This window comes from Myotis daubentonii, chromosome 3, assembly GCF_963259705.1.
Source record: "Myotis daubentonii chromosome 3, mMyoDau2.1, whole genome shotgun sequence".
NCBI classification, from domain to species: Eukaryota; Metazoa; Chordata; class Mammalia; order Chiroptera; family Vespertilionidae; genus Myotis; species Myotis daubentonii.
Genome location: NC_081842.1, coordinates 105,065,647 through 105,086,818, shown reverse-complemented (window position 1 = coordinate 105,086,818; position 21,172 = coordinate 105,065,647). Strand labels below are relative to the sequence as shown.

The window sequence follows — 21,172 nt, the reverse complement described above, 5'->3', positions numbered from 1 at the left end:
TCTAAAATTCCTTGCCAGCAGTCCCAGTTATGATTCCCCAGCAAGAGGCACCTGCCTGATGTTTGCCAGGTGGGAGAGAAGCAGGCCCCCATTCATCCCTGGCAGGAGGGCGGAGAATCAGGTAGGTGGCCGTTTCTTGTTAGTCCCACTCTCAAATGTGAGGGGAGCTCTTCCAGGAGAGCTCCTGCCACCCTCACTTCCTTGCTGTTAGCTTCCTGAGATCCTCTCACTCCCAGTTTTCCTGGAAGCCAGTGGGGTTTTGTTGACCTTCACTTCCCTAGCCTTTAGGATGGTTTTGGAAATTCTGACCCCTCCCTGTTTTCTGTTTTCCTGATAGAACTCTAGTTGACATGAACACTTTTGCTGATTTGCTCATTCTCTGCTGTCCTGAAAGTGAGATAGTTTTCCCTGACCAAGAATGTAAACCAGTGATGACCCAGGATGTGTTCTAAATTTATAATAAAGCCTATTTCTTGGTCTTCCCTAATCATTTTATATACTCTTCTTGAAATCTCCTGCACCCCCTCCTTAAAAAAAATCAATGAAACAAGTGAAAGCACCATTATACTTAGTTAAATTTTTTCATTTATTAGAGCTGCTATTGTTGTTTTGGTGTCTTTCTTTATACTGGAATTGTGACAAAGGGCCATCAGTTTTACAGAAAGTGAAGAAAGGTAGGAAGGTTGCTTTAATTTTCTCCAAACCTGACCGGAGGGAAAATTCACACATCCTTCAAGTTTATGAAACAGGCGTCGAATCCTTATTAAAATGGCCAGTAGAAGAAGGTCATCCCCGTTCACGTATTGGAGAACTGGAATCTCCTCAGGTTTCATCAGCTGTTCAGCAAAGGGAAAGAGAAGGGAAGCTGAGGACCTGGAGTGGGAAGGTGCCTGTGGAACCAAGGAGGTGGGGAGGCTGGTGGCGACACTAATTTGGGGTTGGATTCCCTAGAGTCTAATTATCTATAAACGGGGGCAGGGTGTTACTCTGACCTGGACGAGAAATGGAATGCTGTGGAGTCTTGAGAGACTCAAGAAGTCCAGAGCAAACAGAATGTGGATACTTTCAAATGCTTGCAATTTATTCAAATAATTTGACCAGCATATACTGAGGGGAGCACAAAGATGCTGCAACCCAGTTCCTTCCCTGGGAAACACCAAGTTGGGGAGAGCATTGTGAGCGCTGGCCTGGAGGTTTGGAGGACACTGAGGGCAGCCCACCTCAGAGGAGGGAGCACTCCAGTGGGGTTTTCAAGAAGGACTGGGATGACTACAACTCCTTTCCTTCTCCTAAAGGTGCCCTTCTTCCAGGAGGCCATTCCACATTAACCTCTCTATGGCCCTTCCTTGGCCTCTGCTCTCCCCACTTCCCCACAGCCTTTGGTGATTCAGGCTGGTGTCTCTGTGCAGCTGCAGGGAAGGCGAATGGGTCTGCTCCACAGCCTTGTAGGAGGAGCTTCCAGGCTGCAGCTCCCCGGGGGCAGGGGTTCAGTGGGCAGGCTAAACAGAAGCTAAACCACTACCCTCTGCCAAATGAGTGACCACTTACCTGCAAAGGCCCCAGAACTCACAGTATTATTCTGCATTTTCATCCCTCCCCCCATGAAATAAAAGGAAGGAGGAGAGGAAGAGAAGGAGGAAGGAGTATGAGCTGGATGAGTAACAAGAATTGATCAGCGTTTTTAACTTCCCTTCAATTCCAAGTCTCATGGAGAACAAACCAATAATGGTTCTAGAAAATAAGAAAAACTTTCATCAGCAGAAATAACCATGAGGAATTCATAAACATAAAAAAGCAGATGGGACCATATCCAGAGTGGTAAATGACCAACTGAAATCACTAACCCAAAACACACCCTTTCTGAGCTCCAAGTCAACAGAAATGAGAAGCAGGAGGGGTCCTGAGGTAAATGTGAGGATGTTAGTTGGGAGGTAGCCCTCGCCCTCTCTTCTGTGTTGAGCCCCACTTGGGGCTGAGAGCCTAGTCTTTGACCCCTCAGCAGCACAAACCACTTATCCACAGTTATCAGAAGCAAACTTCAGTGAGCAGAACATGCAGAAAATCAGGGATTCTCAAACACAAAAATGAACACACACCAAGAATCACCAAACACCTGAGGAAATTCAAGGCCATGACAGAGAGGCACCAGGTTTACCTGTCAGAGATGCTGTATTCAAGAACACAGAATTAGGAGCCAGAGGGAGATTATATATAAACTAGAGGCCTGGTGCACAAAAATTTGTGCACTCAGGAAGGGGGGGAGGTACCCTCAGCCCAGTCTCTACCCTTTCGCAGTCTGGGACCCCTCGGGGAATGTCCACCTGCTGGCTTAGGCCACTCCCTGTGGGATTGGGCCTAAGCTGGCAGTCAGACATCCCTCTGGCAGCCCGGGAGCCCTCGGGGGATGTCTACTTGACAGTGGGGAGCAGGCCTAAGCTGCAGTCGAATATCCTTAGTGCTGCTGAGGAGGCGGGAGAGGCTCCCACCACCACCGCTGCTGTACTGGCAGCCATCAGCCTGGCTTGTAGCTAAGCAGAGCTCCCCCTGTGGGAGCGCACTGACCACCAGGGGGCATCTCCTGCATTGAGTGTCTGTCCCCTGGTGGTCAGTGTGTGTCATAGTGACCAGTCATTCCCAGTCATTCTGCTGCTAGGGTCAATTTGCATATCACCCTTTTATTATATAGGATTAGAATATATATATAGCTAATATTTTCTGAAGGACTTGAGAGTATTGTTGTCAAGGAAAATAAATAACTAGAGAACCTGGAAGTTAATTCTATTTATATAAAAAAAAGATAGTTAACAGTTTTAGAGTAACCATTAAAATAGAATGTATTAAAAGGTTGATTTTGTTAGGTTGAGGAAAGCAACAAAATCCATGTCAATGCTGTTTATAAGAGACACATCCACCTCAAAACTAGGTTAAACGGATGAAAGTCTAAGGATGAAAACAATGCACCAAGCAGATGCTAACTAAAGAAAGCAGGTGTAGCAATTTAACATCATATGGAATAGTGTTTAAGCCAAAGACCACTTAAAGAGAAATTGTGAATAATACTCTGATCTTAAAATATTTGTCAAAAAAGCCCCCTCCAACATCCTTCACTGATACACTGAGTCACATAATGGGCATAGCTGAAGAGCAAATAAGTGATGTGGAAGCTGGCACAAGGGTGAGGGGCACAACTCACCAGGAACAGTGTCAACATCTTTAATTTCATAACCATAAAGTTTCAAGATATACAAAGAAAAATTTGGTAGAAATAGTAGGAAAAATATGCCCTGGCCAGTGTGGCTCAACTGGTTGGGCATTGTTCCATGCATAAAAAGGTTGCTGGTTCAATTCCAGGTCAGGGCACATGCCTAGGTTTCGGGCTCAATCCCTGGTAACATCATTGGTGGAATCATTAATGATGAGAGAGAATCATTGATTGGCTGCTTCTTGCATGCCCCCTACTGGGGATGGAGTTCGCAACCTGGGCATGTGCCCTTGACTGGGATTGAACCTGGGACTCTTCAGGCCAATGTAGAGCACTACATATTAGAACTTGTGGCATAGGGACAAAGAGGCATTCAGAGTGCCAGGGTGGAGGTGGGGATGGGGTGCTGTTAGATAGGGTGGGTCAGAAACCTGAAGGAAGTGAGACAGCAGCTATATGCTAAATGTGGGAGCAACATTTTAGGCTGAAGGAATAGCAAGTGCAAAAGCTCTGTGGCAGGCACATGCCTGGGATTGTCTAGGAACAGCAAAAAGGAGCAGGTGAGTGAGAAGGTACATCTATCTATATAAAAGCCTAAGTGATCATTATGACTAAATGACTGGAACGACCGGTTGACCAGTCGCTATGACGCTCACTGACCACCAGGGGGCAGACACTCAGTGCAGGAGCTTCCCCCTGGTAGTCAGTGTGCTCCCATAGCCAACTTCCTACAGCCCCTCCCCCTGGTTGGCCCTTAAATTGGCCCCGATGGGGGGGGGGCGGCCAGCCAACCTCCTGTAGCCCCTCTCCCTGGCTGGCCAACTTCCCATGGTCCTCCCCCCCATGCTGGCTGGCCCCCCGATAGGCCTCGATTGCTGAGGGACCCCACCTGTGCATGAATTTGTGCATCGGGCCTCTAGTATTAAAACAAAAAGTCAAATCAGGTACAGTATTTTATAGGACCTTGGCTCACTCTGAGTAAGATTAGAAGCCACTGGATAGTTTTGACCAGACTTATGTTTTCAAAGTATCACTCCAACTATTGTATTGGAATAGACTTTAGGAAGACCAGAAGCAGGGAGATTCATTAGGAGGCTACTATAATAATCGAAGCAAGAGATAGATTAGATAGGAGAGGCAGACAAAAGAGATAGATTGGAAGATGTGAGAAGTCTTAGAGTCTGGACATAGGGTTTATAGGACTTGCAGATAATAGATGTGGGGCTATAAAACAGAAAGGAGGGTAACTAGTTCACAGTCTTTGACCTGAGTAAATGCGTTGCCTTTTTTTTGGAAATGGAGAAGATGGAGGGTAGAGTGAGCTTTTAAGTCTAATTTTGCTAAGTAAAGTATTTAATGTTCTCTTAGGCACCCAAATAGAGGTGTAGGTTTGGAATCAGAGATATGCAAATGTCAAGTTCATGGGAGATCCCCTTGGAGATAAAACAAAAGGGCTATCAGCATGTAGGAGATATTTAAGGACAGCAGACTCAAAGAAATCAAGAGACACTCAAGGCAAACCCTGGAAACCCTCAAAATTTGGGGGAAAAGGAAGCAAAGACAGTAAATGCCAGGGTCCTGCCCCAGCGGGTCCAGGGGTTCCCCAAAGGTGTGGACGGAGTCGGCGAAGAAGGAATGACACGGAGACAGCGTTCAGTTGATCAGCAGCCTAGCCAGGATCTCTAGCCCGGATCTCCAGCCAAGTTCTGGTCTGGATCTCCAGAGAGGTTCTGCTTCGGATCTCCAGCCAGGTTCTGTGGCCAGGTCCTGGTCAGGTTCTCTTGCCATGTTCTATAGTCAGGTTCAGTCCAGGATCTATTGCCATGTTCTCTCCAGCAAAGTTCTTTTGTCTCCAGGCTCCGTGTAGGTTCTGTCTTCTGAATTCTGTGTTCTAAGTTCTGAGTGTTTCTGTCTTGTTACAACTGTATTTATACCAGTTGATTCAATCCTATCAATCTCTATTACAAAGGTTAGGGCGTTTCTTATCTCCATTCCAGGGAGAAAAGATTATGTAGTTTAAGCATGATTGTTCGTAGTTAAAGGGATTAATTACCCGCCTGGCACTTAGTTGAGGGGTTTTATTCCCTCCCTAACTTCAGGGGAAAAACCCTACCTGGGGAAAACAACCTTTCTCAGAGACCTTGGTTAAAACACATAGTGCCAAGAAGGTGAGCAAACATATTAAGAACAGTATGCCATATATGCCAGGTCCCTTGAAACAGCAAGCATGGACCGGCTCCCGGCAAATTCCCCCTTTTTTATTTTTTAAAAGCAGGCATTAAAAAGAAAAACCTCAAACGCTCTCTTGTATCCATTTTAAGAGTAGGATTGGTGCTTTCTGCTATTACCTGAGTCCTGATCTATCATCCCAGGGAGAGCTTGCCAATCCTGCACTTTCCCAGGGTAGAAAGGCTGCAGTGGGGTTAAGGATAAGGCTCCTTGGGCCTACCTTCTCCCATGCCATTACATTTACCTTTCCTTCCTCAGAAAAGCATGGACATATTTGTTGTACAAAACGTTCTGTCTGACTGGGAGTAACCTTAATTCCTCTGCTAGCAAGCACATGTGTTAAAAGATCAATACAGAGTCTTATTTCTTTAGACTCAGTATGGCACATCTTCTTAATCTAAAGATCAATACAGAGTCTTCTTTCTTTGGACTCAGTATGGCACATCTTCTCAATCTAAGTTCTGTACTATCCACCTTCTTACCCTATTTATCCTCTATAGGGGGGTTTGCAGCACCCTGGTGGAGTCCTATCCGTCCCGAGTGTGGGGGTTCTCAATGGGGGGGTGGGGGGCTTACCTATGGGAATCCTGTTCCAGGGGTTCCCAAAGGTGTGGACGGAGTCGGCGAAGACTATCCACCCTCTTCCTACGGTGGAGTCTGATCCGTCCCGAGTGTGGAGGTTCTCAATGGGGCGGCTTACCTAAGGGAATCCTGTTCCAGGGGTTCCCAAAGGTGTGGACGGAGTCGGCGAAGACTATCCACCCTCTTCCTACGGTGGAGTCCGATCCGTCCCGAGTGTGGGGCGCTTACCTAGGGGTCCCTGTTCGGGCGCCATATGCTGGGGTCCTGCCCCAGCGGGTCCAGGGGTCCCCAAAGGCGTGGACGGAGTTGGCGAAGAAGGAATGGCACAGAGGCAGCATTCAGTTGATCAGCAGCCTAGCCAGGATCTCCAGCCAGGATCTCCAGCCAAGTTCTGGTCTGGATCTCCAGAGAGGTTCTGCTTTGGATCTCCAGGGAAGTTCTGTGGCCATGTTCCCTCGCTAGGCTCTCCAGCCAGGCTCCATCCAGGCTCTCCAGTCAGGTTCAGTGTCCAGGTTCCAGTCAGGTTCTCCTGCCAATCTCTGTAGTCAGGTTCAGTCCAGGATCCCTTGCCATGTTCTCCCGCTAGGCTCTGTCTCTAGGCTCCGAGGCCAGTCCCGGTCCAGGATCCTCCGGCATGCTCTCTCCAGCGAAGTTCTTCTGTCTCTAGGCTCCGTGTAGGTTCTGTCTTCTTGATTCTGTTCTAAGTTCTGAGTCTTTCTGTCTTGTTACAACTGTATTTATACCAGTTGATTCAATCCTATCAATCTCTATTACAAAGGTTAGGGCGTTTCTTATCTCCATTCCAGGGAGAAAAGATTATGTAGTTTAAGCATGATTGTTCGTAGTTAAAGGGATTAATTACCCTCCTGGCACTTAGTTGAGGGGTTTTATTCCCTCCCTAACTTCAGGGGAAAATCCCTACCTGGGGAAAACAACCTTTCTCAGAGACCTTGGTTAAAACACATAGTGCCAAGAAGGTGAGCAAACATATTAAGAACAGTATGCCATATATGCCAGGTCCCTTGAAACAGCAAGCATGGACCGGCTCCCGGCAAGTAAACAAAGAAAAATGAGAAGGAAGCAAAATCAAGGGAGAATAGTGACCTGGAAGCAATGGAAGACAAAGTTAGCAACAGTGAATTGCTGAGAGGTCATTAGATTTTGCATAAGTTAACTAGAGTACATAGGAAATATTATAAATACAATTTAAAAATAAAATGGACAAGTATGCCAGGAAATGCAGGCGTGGAAAAACCTTTAGTACTTGTTAGTTGGAAAACAAAAATGAACTGAAGCCCTAACACTATAATTGTATAGTTTAATCCAATTTTTATTTTAAAAGATGTATGTATGTATAGATCCAAGATAGCAGCTGATGGGATGGCAGGCTGCAAGATAGTGTATGAGTGAGAGAGCAAAAGGAGAGTGTGTGGATCTGCAGGGAGTGTCTATATTTGTGAGTGAGGGGCAGTTATATTCCACAGGACTGTTGGGGACTGGTGGACCAGGCTCCCCTGGCCGGGCAGCCTCTACTACTGCTGAAATCTTTTCCAGAGCAGCCGGCTTCTTCACAGAGACTGCGCTATCTTAAATGAGAGAGTGGCTGTGATCAGAAGCCCAGCCTTGCCTTCAATTGGGGAGACCTCGGATACCTCCCGGGACTCTACAACCACAACGCCCAGGGACCAGCTGCCTCAGCTGTGAACCCACGAACACTGAGACTCCAGCCTCCCTGGCCACAGGTGCCTAAAATGTTTGTCCAGGGGGAGACAAGGTGATGGCTGAATATGCAGACAGGTCCTGCACCTTCTCACACAGCAGATAGAAGGAACAGCTGAATTGAATAACACCCACCTGGAATTAGTGAATTAAACACAGCTGGTGAGGCAATCCATGGACAGAAAGGTCAGAGAGTGCCTAGAGCAGTGGTTCTCAACCTTGGCTGAACATTAGAATCACCTGGGAATCTTTTTAAAATCCTGATCTCTGGGCCTCATCCTCTGGAAATTCTGTTTCTTTGTTATGGGGTGGGGCCACAACATTAGTAACAACTAATGTAACATTAGAAACATCTGCATAATAGGGGTGCCAGAAGGAGAGGAAATGGAGCAATGATTAGAAAAACTACAATGATTAGAAGAAATACAGTGGGGCCTTGACTTATGAGTTTAATTCATTCCGTGATGGAGCTCGTAACTCAAATTACTCATATGTCAAATCAAAAGTGAACGAGTGAGACACGTGATGCTGGGCTGATGATGTGGCATTCACTGTGATGTTTGCTGTGCCAACTAGTGGTGGGGTATCTGAAGCTGGCTCATAACCCGAATTTTAGCTCGCAACTCAAAGCAAAAAATTGGCCGATAGATGGCTCGTATCTCAAAAAACTAGTTAGTCAGGACACTTGTAAGTCAAGGCCCCACTGTAATGACAGAAAACTTACCCGATATTGGAAGAAAAAACTCACACAAGTCCAAGAAGCTCACAGAGTCCCAAAGAAGACAAACCCCCAAAAGCCAACACTAAGACACATTATAATTAAATTGGCAAACACCAACAACAAAGCAAGAATCTTAAAGGCTGCCAGGGAGACACATAGTTACTTACAAGGGATCTCCCATCAGACTACCAACTGATTTCTCAACAGAAACACATCAGGCCAGAAGGGAATGGAATGAAATATACAAAGTGATGCAAAGCAAGGGTCTGAATCCAAGAATACTGTACCCAGCAAGGCTATCAATCAAAGTTGGGGGTGAAATCAGGAGCTTCACAGACAAAAAAGGACTAAGGGAGTTTATTACTACCAAACCAGCAATGCAAGAAATCATAAAGGGTCTGCTGTAAAAAGAAGAAATAGGAAGGGAAGAAGGAACACAGGCATAAAAAATTAAAAATGGCGACAAGCAAGTACTTATCAATAATAACTTTAAATGTAAGTGGATTAAATGCCCCAATCAAAATACATAGGGTAGCTGAATGGGTAAGAAAACATGACCCATATATCTGCTGTCTACAGAAGACCCACATCAGAACAAAAGACTCACACAGACTGATGGTGAAAGGATAAAAAAAGGTTTTCTGGTGAATGTAAATGAAAAAAAAAAAAAAAAGCTGGGATAGCAATACTTATACCTGACAAATTAAACCACAAAGTGAAGGCTATAATAAGAGATAAGGAAGGCCACTTCATAATACTAAAGGGAGCAATTCAACAAGAAGATATAACTCTGGTAAACATATATGCACCCAATACAGGAGCACCCAAATACATAAAAAAACTTCTGGAGATATCAAGGGAGTGATTGACAGCAATACAGTCATAGTAGGGGACTTTAATACCCCACTAACACCATTGAACAAATCCTCTAAACAAAAAATCAGCAAAGAAACAGCAATCCTAAAAGACTCACTAGATCAGATAGACTTAATTGACATCTTCAGAACATTCCACCCCAAAGCCACAGAATATACATTCTTCTCAAGTGCACATGGGACATTTTTCAAAGATAGACCACATATTGGGACACAGGCAAAGTCTCTTCAAATTCAGGAAGACAGAAATCATATCTTCTCAGATCACAATGGCATAAAATTAGAAATCAACTACAATAAAAATAATGGAAAAAAATCAAACACCTGGAGGCTAAATAGCATGCTATTAAACAATGATTGGGTTACCAAAGAGATCAAAGAAGAAATAAAAAGCATTGTGGCAACAAATGACAATGAAAACACAACAATCCAAAATCAATGAGACACAGTGAAAGCAGTCTTGAGAAGGAAGTTCATAGCTCTACAGGCCTACCTCAAAAAATAAGGAAAAATGGTAATAAATGATCTAATCCTACAACTCAAAGAGTTAGAAAGAGAGCAACAAGAAAAGCCCAGTGTAAGCAGAAGGAAGAAAACAATAAAGATCAGACCAGAAATAAATGACATAGAGACCAAAAAAACAATACAAAAGATCAACAAAACCAAGAGCTGGTTCTTTGAAAGGATAAACAAGATTGATGAACCTCTAGCCAGGCTCACCAAGAAGCAAAGAGAGAGGACCCAAATAAACAAAATCAGAAATTAAAGAGGTGAAGTAACAACCGATCCCACAGAAATATAAAGGATTATGAAAAAATACTATGAACAGCTCTATTCCAACAAAATGGACAACGTAGATGAAATGGACATGTTCTTAGAAAAATACAAGCTCCCAAAACTCAATCAGGAAGAATAAAAAAACCTGAGTAGGCCGATAACTACAGAAGAAATTGAATCAGTGATCAAAAATCTTCCAACAAACAAAAGCCCTGGCCCGGACAGCTTTACAGGAGAGTTCTACCAAACATTCAAAGAACTAAAACCTATCCTCCTCAGACTATTCCAAAAAATTAAAGAGGAAGGCACACTTCCAAGTTCTTTCTATGAAGCCAACATTACCCTAATTACAAAACCAGATAAAGACACCACAAAAAAAGAGAACTGCAGGCCGATATCTTTGATGAACATAGATGCTAAAATCCTCAACAAAATTCTAGCAAATCGGATTCAGCATTAAATTAGAAAGATCATACATCATGACCAAGTGGGATTTATTTTGGGGATGCAAGGATGGTACAATATCTACAAATCAATAAATATGATACATCACATAAACTAATTGAGAGACAAAAATCACATAATTATACCAATTGACGCAGAAAAAGCATTTGACAAAGTCCAATACCCTTTATGATAAAAACTCTCAGCAAAGTAGGAATAGAGGGATCATATCTCAACATAATGAAAGCCTTATATGACAAATCTACAGTCAACATCATACTCAATGGGAAAAAACTAAACTCATTTCCCCTAAGAATGGGAACAAGACAGGGATGCCCTCTTTCACCATTCCTGTTCAATATAGTACTGGAAGTGCTAGCCATAGCAATCAGACAAGAAGATAAAATAAAAGGCATCCAAATCGGAAAAGAAGAAGTAAAACTGTTCCTTATTTGCAGATGACATGATACTATACATAGAAAACCCCAAAGACTCCATATAAAAACTACTAGACCTAATAAATGAATTTGGCAATGTAGCAGGATACAAAATTAACACCGAGAAACCTATGGCCTTTTTATACACCAAAAATAAACTCACAGAAAGTGAAATTAAAAAAAACAAGCCCATTTACCATTGCACCAGAAAAATTAAGATACCTAGGAATAAACTTAACTAAGGAGGTAAAAGACCTGTACTCGGAAAACTACAGGACATTGAAAACAGAGATAGAGGAAGACATAAACAAATGGAAGAACATACCATGTTCATAGATTGGTAGAATCAACATCATTAAAATGTCCATACTACTCAAAAAACAATCTACAGATTCAATGCAATCCCCAGTAAGATACCAATGACACATTTCAAAGAGCAAGAAAAAACTTTTCAAAAATTCATCTAGAATAGAAAAAGACCCCATATAGCCATAGCAATCCTGAGAAAGAAGAACAGAGTTGGAGGGATCACAGTACCAGATATAAAGCTATATTACTAAGCCATGGTTCTCAAAACTGCCTGATACTGGCACCAGAACAGATATATAAGACCAATTGAACAGAATGGAGAACCCAGAAATCGACTCAAGCCATTATGCTTAATTAATATTTGACAAAGGAGGCAAGACCATACAATGGTGTCAAGACAGTCTTTTCAATAAATGGTGCTGGGAAATTAAGTCAGATACATGCAAAAAAAAAAAAAAAAAAAAAAAAAGAAACTAGGTCATCAACTTACACCACACACAAAAACAAACTCAAAATGGCTAAAGGACTTAAATGTAAGACTGGAAACTATAAAAATCCCACAAGACTTCAAAGGCAGCAAAATAGCAGACATATATCATAGCAATATCTTTACTGACACATCTCCTAGGGCAATGTAGACGAAGGAGAAAATAAACAAATGGGACTACATCAAAATAAAGAGCTTCTGCACAACAAAAGAAACCATCAACAAAATAGCAAGAAAGCCCACTGTATGGGAGAACATATTTGCCAGTGATATTTCAGATAAGGGTTTAATCTCCAAAATTTACAGAGAACTCATACAACTTAACAAAAGGAAGATAAATGATCTGATCAAAAAATGGGCAAAGGACCTAAATAGACACTTTTTGAAAGAGGACATACAGAAGGCTGAGAGACATATGAAAACATACTCAAAGTCACTAATCATCTAAGAGATGCAAATCAAAACAATAATGAGATACCATCTCACACCTGTCAGATGATAGCCATTATCATCAACAAATCAACAAATGACAAGTTCTGGTGAGGATGTGGAGAAAAAGGAACCCTCATGCACTGCTGGTGGGAATGCAGAGTGGTGCAGCCACTGTGGAAGACAGTATGGCGTTTCCTCCAAAAGTTAACAATGGAACTCCCATTTGACCCAGTAATCCTACTTCTAGGTCTATATCTCAAGAAACCAGAAACACCGATCAGAAAGGACATATGCACCCCTATGTTCATAGCAGCATAATTTACAATGGCTAAGATTTGGAAACAACCTAAGTGCCCATCAGCAGATGAGTGGATTAAAAAACTGTGGTACATCTACACAATGGAATACTATGCCACTATAAAAAAGAAGGAACTTTTACCATTTGAAACAGCATGGATAGAACTGGAGAGCATTATGCTAAGTGAAATAAGCCGGTCGGAGAAAGATAAATATCACATGATCTCACTTAAATGTGGGATATAATGATCAACATAACATGATGAACAAAAATATACCCAGAGACAAATGGCAGGGTAGGTGGGGGTGTTAGAGACCAACCAAAGGACTTGTATGCATGCATATTAGCATAACCAATGGACACAGATACTAGGGCGGTGGGGACTTGCCTGGGATGGGAATGGCTGGGTGGTGCGGGGGGGGGGGGTGGGGAAGAAGGGGGTCAATCAGGGAAAAAGGAGACATATGTAAAACTTTAGGCAATAAATTTTATATATACATATATATGTATTTATGTGTGTGTGTGTGTGTGCGTGTGTGTGTGTATGATGTATTTAAGTAATTTGTAAATGCATAGAAAAGAGAAATACACACCAAATTTTGGGTGATGGTTACTTTTGGAAAAGGGATTAGAATAGAAGAAAGGATAAAAGGAAAATCTAATTTTTAAACTTTGATTTTTCTATATTATTTGAATCTTCAAATATGAGAATGTATTCACATGTTCCATTTGTATTTTTAAAAAATCCAAAGAAAGGGTGATCATGAGGACAAAGAGAAAAGTAAAAACTTTAACACTGAATTCTTTCTTTTGCATCAAAGTGACTGCTTTTCTGGTTAAAATTCATTTCTAAAGAGGGAGAGGAGAGGGAGTGAGCACATTTTGCACATTTTCTTTTGGTAAATATAATGTACCAAATGTACAAGGCTATATTGTAAATTTCTATGTCTGGAGCCTGAACAGCCGCTTGCAGTAGCTAGACTGGTTGAATGCAGCTAGAATAATTCACAGCAATTGTAGACGCTCTCTTTATGTTGGATGAATCTGAAGTCTCCCTTCTGTTTGCTTTTAAGACATGTTTCTGCCTGTGCTGAATATTGAGGTCATACTTCCACTTAATTAAAAGTATAAACTTTAGCCAAACCAGTTTGGCTCAGTGGATAGAGCATCGGCCTGCGGACTGAAAGGTCCCAGGTTCGATTCCAGTCAAGGGCATGTATCTTGGTTGCGGGCATATCCCAAGTAGGAGGTGTGCAGGAGGCAGCTGGTCGATGTTTCTCTCTCATCAATGTTTCTAACTCTCTATCCCTCTCCCTTCCTCTCTGTAAAAAATCAATAGAATATATATATTTTTTTAAAAAAGTATAAACTTTAGAGGTTGAAGACACCTTAGAAGTTGGAGCAGTGTTTTCCTTTAATAATTGATGAAACAAAGGTCAGAGTTAAAGGTACTTGTTCAAAGCCACACAGTATATATGCTACATAAGTATATAGACACACAGATCTGTATCTATTTCTACACCTGTGTATATATTTCAGCTTTATTGAAGTTTAACTGTTAAACTCTACATCTATCTTGAGCTGTCACTGACTGACCCCAAGCACAATGCTTAGTATCTTACATTCTCACTGAATCTTCACAACAATTGATATGGTAGGAATTATTATCCCCATTTTATGGATGAGGTGTGGAGGACAGACTGCCCCATGATGTGACTGCTGCCAGACCCATGAGCTAGATGTGGGCCAGACAGTGATGGCGAACCTATGACACGCGTGTCAGAGGGGACACACGAACTCATTTTTTTGGTTGATTTTTCTTTGCTAAATGGCATTTAAATATATAAAATAAATATCAAAAATATAAGCCTTTGTTTTACTATGGTTGCAAATATCAAAAAATTTCTATATGTGACACGGCACCAGAGTTAAGTTAGGGTTTTTCAAAATGCTGACACGCTGAGCTCAAAAGGTTCTCCATCACTGCTCTAAACACTCAGGGAGTGACTGTAATAGACACTTTCCTTCTGACATAAACAGTATCTCTGCCTTAAGCCCCATGGTGTGCGGGTTCTGGAATGACCCTTGTCCTGACCTGGGCACGCAGGTAAGGTATTTCCCTTTACCTGGGATGGGTCTGGGGCCAGTGCCCCATCCTTCCTGCCTTGTTCTGTTAGTTCTTTGGTGCCTGTCAAGCAGTCTGGAGGATACCCACTTCATCTGCCCAAGATGTAAGTTTCCTTTAATAAACTCTGTTAATTGCCAGACTGGAGTGGCCTGCCTCTTTCTTCAGCCTTTCCCTGCCCATCACTTATGAAGGTACTAGTAGATTTCCAGTCTTGGGGCTTTCCCCTGGGACTGTGTGTACTAATATGAGGGAACTGAAGTTCAAGTTCACCTATTTAGCTAAATGGCAGAGTTGAGTTTTGAAACTACATCAAATGTAACCTGAAGTCCATGTTCTTAACTATTGCACTGTATTGCCAGTTACTGAGAGTGCTTCTGGGCCATGCCCTGGGTGAGATAGAGGAATCAGTAAAATACTAGAGACTCTGCAATTCAGGAGCTCCCCATCCTATAGGAAGTGCAGCCAGGAGGGCAATTAAAGCAGCACAGTTCAGCAAGCGTAGAGACAGAGGTGAGTACAGCCCAGAGAAGGACATGACTGACCCTCACTCAGCCAAGGGCTAGGCAGTATGGAAGTGCCTCCAAGGAGAAGGGGCTGATGCTTGGTCTTGAACATTGTTAGAATCCAGGTCTCCTGACTTAGCTCAGGGCTTTTTACTAGAGCAGCGGTTCTCAACCTGTGGGTCGCGACCCCTTTGGCAGTGGAATGACCCTTTCACAGGGGTCGCCTAAGACCATCCTGCATATCAGATATTTACATTATGATTCATAACAGTAGCAACATTACAGTTACGAAGTAGCAACGAAAATAATTTTATGGTTGGTTCACAACAAGAAGAACTGTATTTAAAGGGCCAGAAGGTTGAGAACCACTGTACTAGAGCAAAGAGAGAAGCAAATGCAATCCTAAAACCAAACTCCCAAAGCAGCACTATGCATGCATTCACAGAGGAAATACTCAGTAAATGTTGCTTGGATCCAAGTCTGAACTAGAAGCAATTTCTGAGGATGAAGAAACAATTAATAAGACTCCCCCAACTCCATTTGAAACTTTCACCTCTTGTTTTTTCATTGAATTCCAAAATTCTTAGTGGACAGTAGATTACACACAAGTATAATCCTATATACTAAAAGGCTAATATGCAAATTATTCCCTTGACCAGGAGTTCAACTGGGAGTTCGAACAGGGGGCGGGGCTGGCCCGCCAACCACCTGCAGTCCCTCCCCCTGGCTGGCCCGGCCCAATCAACCTTGATCGAGGCAGGCTGGCCAGACCCGACCCATGCATGAATTCGTCCACTGGGTCTCTAGTTTATCAATAATAACACTAACAAAAGTTATTTTACTCTTACGATTTAACTGTTTTTAAAAATGTACCTACCTGCACTTTGGTTCCGACATTGATTCTTGCCTGCTGGCCCATTGCTAGGAAAGTGATTGAAATCTTGTCTTGTTCTAAGATGCGAACTCCAACATAATGGTTCAAAGCCAGAAAGACGGGTTTAAATGAAACAATGGGCGAGGAAGTGACAGAACTTGACCAATTCCAGGCTCTTACTCTATTGCCAGCTTGATCTGAATATTGACCTCCAAAGACATTGATGTAAACCCTGGGCAGGAAGGAAATTAATAATCACAAACAGAAACATTATAATTCAACTCTGAAATTTGACCTGACATTTTCAAACCAAGGGAAGTAGTAGTTTATGCTAGACAACAGCATATAAATGATGGAAAAATCCCAGGTGATCCTAGGAGTGATAAGACCGTGACTGAATGCTATACTAATATGAAGTACTGGGTTTAATTCAAAACATACTAATATACCAAAATGGGTCAAACGATGGAACCAAGATGGTAAAGAAATCTGGAAAATGATGTGCTGGAAGAAAAATGAAGTAGAAGGTTTAATCTGGACAAGAAGAAATACAGGGGAGCAGGCTATACCTGAACACCAGGAGAAGACCAGTGCTTAGATTTTCCCCATGGCAAAATGAAGACTGGGGGTGTAAATTTTGAGGACGGCCAAATTGACCTCAGTACAAGAGAGCTGTTTTCTAACAGCATCTGGTACCTGGAAGCCAGGAGTCTGAGGAGGCCTCTCTCCAGGGTTGGGGTGAGCAGGAGAGCTCAGGGGATATCTCTGAGGCACTGTGGAAGAGAAGAGCTCTGTGACAGAGCAGAAGGTGAACTTAGACCAGCCAGGCTCCCCAGTCTCTTAGCGCCATCACTAATGCACATTTCACTACACACATACAAATTTAGCTATGTACAGTCTGGAAGCTAGTGGCACTAATGATGTCTATTCTACTCAGTTAACTCCTTCTCATGCTCTCTCACCTTCTTCCAAATTGGATCTCCATCTCTTCCTTGAGGAGACAGAATATGTAGAGTTCTGGGTGCTTAGAAAGTTGGCTTAATTTGATAATGAATTATTTCTTTAAAAACCAGATGAATTGGCCATGAAGGCCCCCTAAGTAAAGTCTCTAACATCTTATTTCCCCAGTATTGATTAGTGGCAGTAATCTAATAGCAAAAGAACAAGTGAGAAATTGAGATGATTATCTTATTGTGTCTGGAAAGTAGGATACAAAATTATCCATATAAATTATTTATTTAATAAACATTCTTGAATCTAGACCATGTACAGATACATACTATGTAATGACAAAGATTCAGAGTGTGCCTTCAAGCATCTTCAGTCCAGTAGGGGAGATGGGCCTGTTTCACAAGAGGCAGTGAGAAGGGGTTAAGAGTGTATCAAGGAATCATGTCAGAGGGCCCAGGAGTTGAGCTGGTGGGTCAGAGGGCTTCACTGGCAAGGGAAAAGTCCTAGAAACTAATGAATACCTGGTGACAATTAATATAGTGCCCCACCAAACATAATATAGAGTTGCTGCTGAACCCTGAAGGATAAGTAGAAATTCCCCAATATACATGGAGATAACGCATTGATTACTGCCTTGGACTGAAAACACAAATAGCTTTCTGTGTCCTAACTATCTCAAGTTCTGACAGTGTCCAAGCTTTGTCAATTATTGGCAGAATTTCTCAAGATGAGACTGTTATACCTTTAAATAATTTAAAGGGATAGAATATCTCTTTCTGAAAACCTCAAAAAGTTTAAATTGTATTTGAAGTTAGAATCTGAATTTCACTTGCTCGGGTTAAATGAAGTAAGATAAAGTCCGAGTACAGAGTACATGAGTTAGTAGATCAAAATGGGATCAGGATCTTAATTGCTCTAGAGATTTTGTTTGCATGCTATTGTTGTTAGTTGTGGTTATAGAAATCTTACTTAGTTAGAAACATAGGGTGTCCCAAAAAATGTATAAACACACTTTGAATAATTATAAAGGTGGTGTTTATTAAAATACATTTAATTTTCAAAATTGAGCTATCAGCTGTTAAAGTGTGTATACATTTTGGGGGACACCCTGTATATCTCAGACAATAACTGCATTGTAGCACCTGTCCATTGTAAATTATTTCCATAAGTGAAGCAGTATAATATTATTAGGGCATAAGCTCTAGAGCAGTGGTTCTCAACCTTGGCTGCACATTAGAATCACCTGGGAATCTTTTTAAAATCCTGATTTCTGGGCGTCATCCTCTGGAAATTCTGTTTCTTTGTTACTAATTTTGTGGCCTCACCCCATAACAAAGAAACAGAATTTCCGGAGGATGAGGCCCAGAAATCAGGATTTTAAAAATATTCCCAGGTGATTCTAATGTGCAGCCAAGGTTGAGAACCACTGCTCTAGAGATACCGTCTGAGTTCATATTCCATATCCCTAATGTAATTTATATAGATTTTTTTATAGCATTGAAATTATATACTTAATATTTTCTTTTCATTTATAGAAAGGATACGATGAAAAAAATTAAAAAACAAAATGAAAATAACATTAAAAAAGAAAAAGATATTAAAAGAAGTAAAAAGAAAGAAGCAAACAAAAAGAATATGATGAGCTTTGTTTTACAAAGTTGCCTAAGATTTTTCCAGAGAAGTATATGGAAAGGCATAAATCAAATAGTTCTATGAGTTGAACATTACTATCTAAAGACCATTAACTTAAATAAATTTTCTTAAAGCCATTATTATCATTTAAAAGAAAAAAATAAAACTTCTAGTTATTAGATGAGTAAGTTCTGGGGTCTAATGTATAGCATAGTAATTATATTGAATAATGCTATGTTATATATTTAAAAGTTGGTAACAAAGTATGTCTTTGGTGTTCTCAACACACACAAAAAAGGTAATGAGGTGGAATGATGCATGTGTTAACTAATGATATGGTGGTAATCATTTTGAAATTTTTAACTATAGCAAACAAATAAGGTTGTACACCTTTAACTTACACAATGTTGTATGTCAATTATATCTCAATAAAGTTGGAAAAAATAAAAGGAAAAATAAAATTTCACAAACCCAGAAAGCACAATGGCAGCAGGAGGAAACTAGAAGCCTACCAGACATTTCCATTGGGATGATAGCAGGAACTTCGGCCAGAAGAGTCCAGCACTGCCAGGATCGCAGGGTTAGTGGGTATGTCTTCTTGGACTATACAAGTGAAACCATGGATCTTGTTGGGCACTCGGATGATGGCTAGGTTTCCAGATGGGTAGCTGAGATCAGATAAGGTCATTGTTCTAATGGTCCCTGGCTATACTGTGAATAAATTCAATTTATGAGAAAGACCTTTAAAATGGAAAGCATTCCCCAAAACAGGAGACACTGTTTTCATTTAAAAATGTTATGCGTTTTATGTGAATCAAATCTATATATATAAAAGCCTAAGCGACCTTTACGACAGAACAACCGGAACAACCAGAACGACCAGAATGACTGGTCACTATGATACGTACTGGCCACCAGGGGGAAGACGCTCAATGCAGGAGCTGCCCCCAGCCCGCAGGCCCCGAACACCAATGGGGACTGCCAGCCATTGGTGGGCCTCCCCCTTGGGCCAGCAGGCCCCCTACCATGAGATTTGGGCCAGGCCCCTGGGTGGTGATGGGGAATCAGGGGTGGGTGGTGGAGGATGCGGCCCCTTTCCCAGGGGGGCAGAGGGCCAGCTCCCTCCTTGGGGCTGGCAGCCAACCTCCCGTGTCCCGCCCCCTGACCCTCCTTGTCGGGGTTCTTGTTCCAGCATTAAGAAGAGTTCAGAAGGAGAAACCAAGATGGAGGCATAGGTAAACACCGGAAATTGCTGCCTCGCACAACCACTTGTAAAATACAACTAAAAGACAAAATGGACATCATCCAGAACCACAGGAAGGCTCGCTGAGTGGAAATTCTATAACTAGAAGGAAAGAGAAAAGCACACTGAGACTCAGAGGAGGTGCAGAAGTAAAGTGCAGAGGTACAGAGACGCACGTGGAAAGGGCTGGCAACTGAGGATATGGTTGTCTTTTTCAATCGGGAGGGAGTCTCAAGCTCCCGACTGCTCTAAACTTCAGTTCTGGGCAAGTCTCTGGCGACCCAGAATCATACAGGGAGAAACTGGACTGTCTGGCATCGGTCAGAACTCGAGGGCAGCTTTCTCTCAGAGGTGTTTGCAGTGATTACTGGGACACTGAGATTCGGGGCCTCTTAGGGTAGGACTGAGGAGCAGCCATAGCTGCTTGCTCGGCCCTGTTGATCCCCTGAGACCCCACCTCACCCAAGCTGTGGCAGAGGCTTTTGCATATGAAAGGCCTGGCCCTTTGCAATCTGAAAATTACCTAACAAACTGCAGCTGGGTCAGAGAGACCCAGAACTTCCAAAAGAAGGCCCTAGGCCCCACAGTAGCTTGCATTGCTTCATTGCTGAGCCTTATCTGGGAACATCCAAACCCCAAACAAAGAAGAAGAATCTTCAGATCTCTTCGTAGCTCCTGCTGGGTAGCCTCAGGCACAGGCTAAATTAGCACCTCTTTAGATCCAAGAGCCAGTGTGCCCAATGGCCAGAGTGGGACCATCCAGATTACAATTCCTCAGATCCATAAGGGCACACTCAGGGGGCAGACTCAGTGAGCACCAAAGCCCCACTGAAGCAAGTCTTGCCGCATAAGGGTGTCTTCAGCACAGAAGTTCTCCCACTGTAGACACAGCTGATTCTCACAGCCAATTGGCCTGGAGGCCAGTTCCTCCCAGTGATGCCTACAACAATCAAGGCTTAACTACAACAAGACTGCTCAAAGACCACAAAGGGGTGCACCAAGAGTGTCCATCTCAGGTAATTGGGGAGGCTGAGCCACTGGGCCCTATAGGACACCTAGCACAAAAAGCCACTCTATCAACACAGGGAGGCATAAAAAAAAAATGCAGAGACAAAGAAACAGGGCACAAATGACAGAAATGGAGGAAAGCAAAATACTGGATATAGAGTACAAAACCACACTTTTAAGGTTTTTCAAGAACTTTCTAGAAACCGCCAATAAATTTAGTAAGACCCTCAAAAAGTCTGGTGAGACCGCTGATAAATTTAGTGAGACCCTCAAGAAATCTAGTGAGACCCTCGAGGTTATGAAAAAGGAACAACTAGAAAT

At 42.4% G+C, this 21,172-nt stretch overlaps 1 protein-coding gene across 1 annotated transcript in view; it reads right to left on the bottom strand.

Annotated features, from left to right (window-relative positions):
* Positions 1 to 572: 572 nt before the first annotated feature.
* ERICH6 (glutamate rich 6) overlaps positions 573 to 21,172 on the bottom strand; it is an 81,995-nt gene continuing 61,395 nt past the window's right edge. Inside the window, exons 12-14 of the mRNA XM_059691665.1 lie at positions 19,113 to 19,268; positions 16,021 to 16,249; positions 573 to 836 (exon numbers count right to left, since the gene is read on the bottom strand). Of these exons, the coding sequence (XP_059547648.1) occupies positions 573 to 836; positions 16,021 to 16,249; positions 19,113 to 19,268 (649 nt within the window). The remainder of the gene's footprint in view (positions 837 to 16,020; positions 16,250 to 19,112; positions 19,269 to 21,172) is intronic.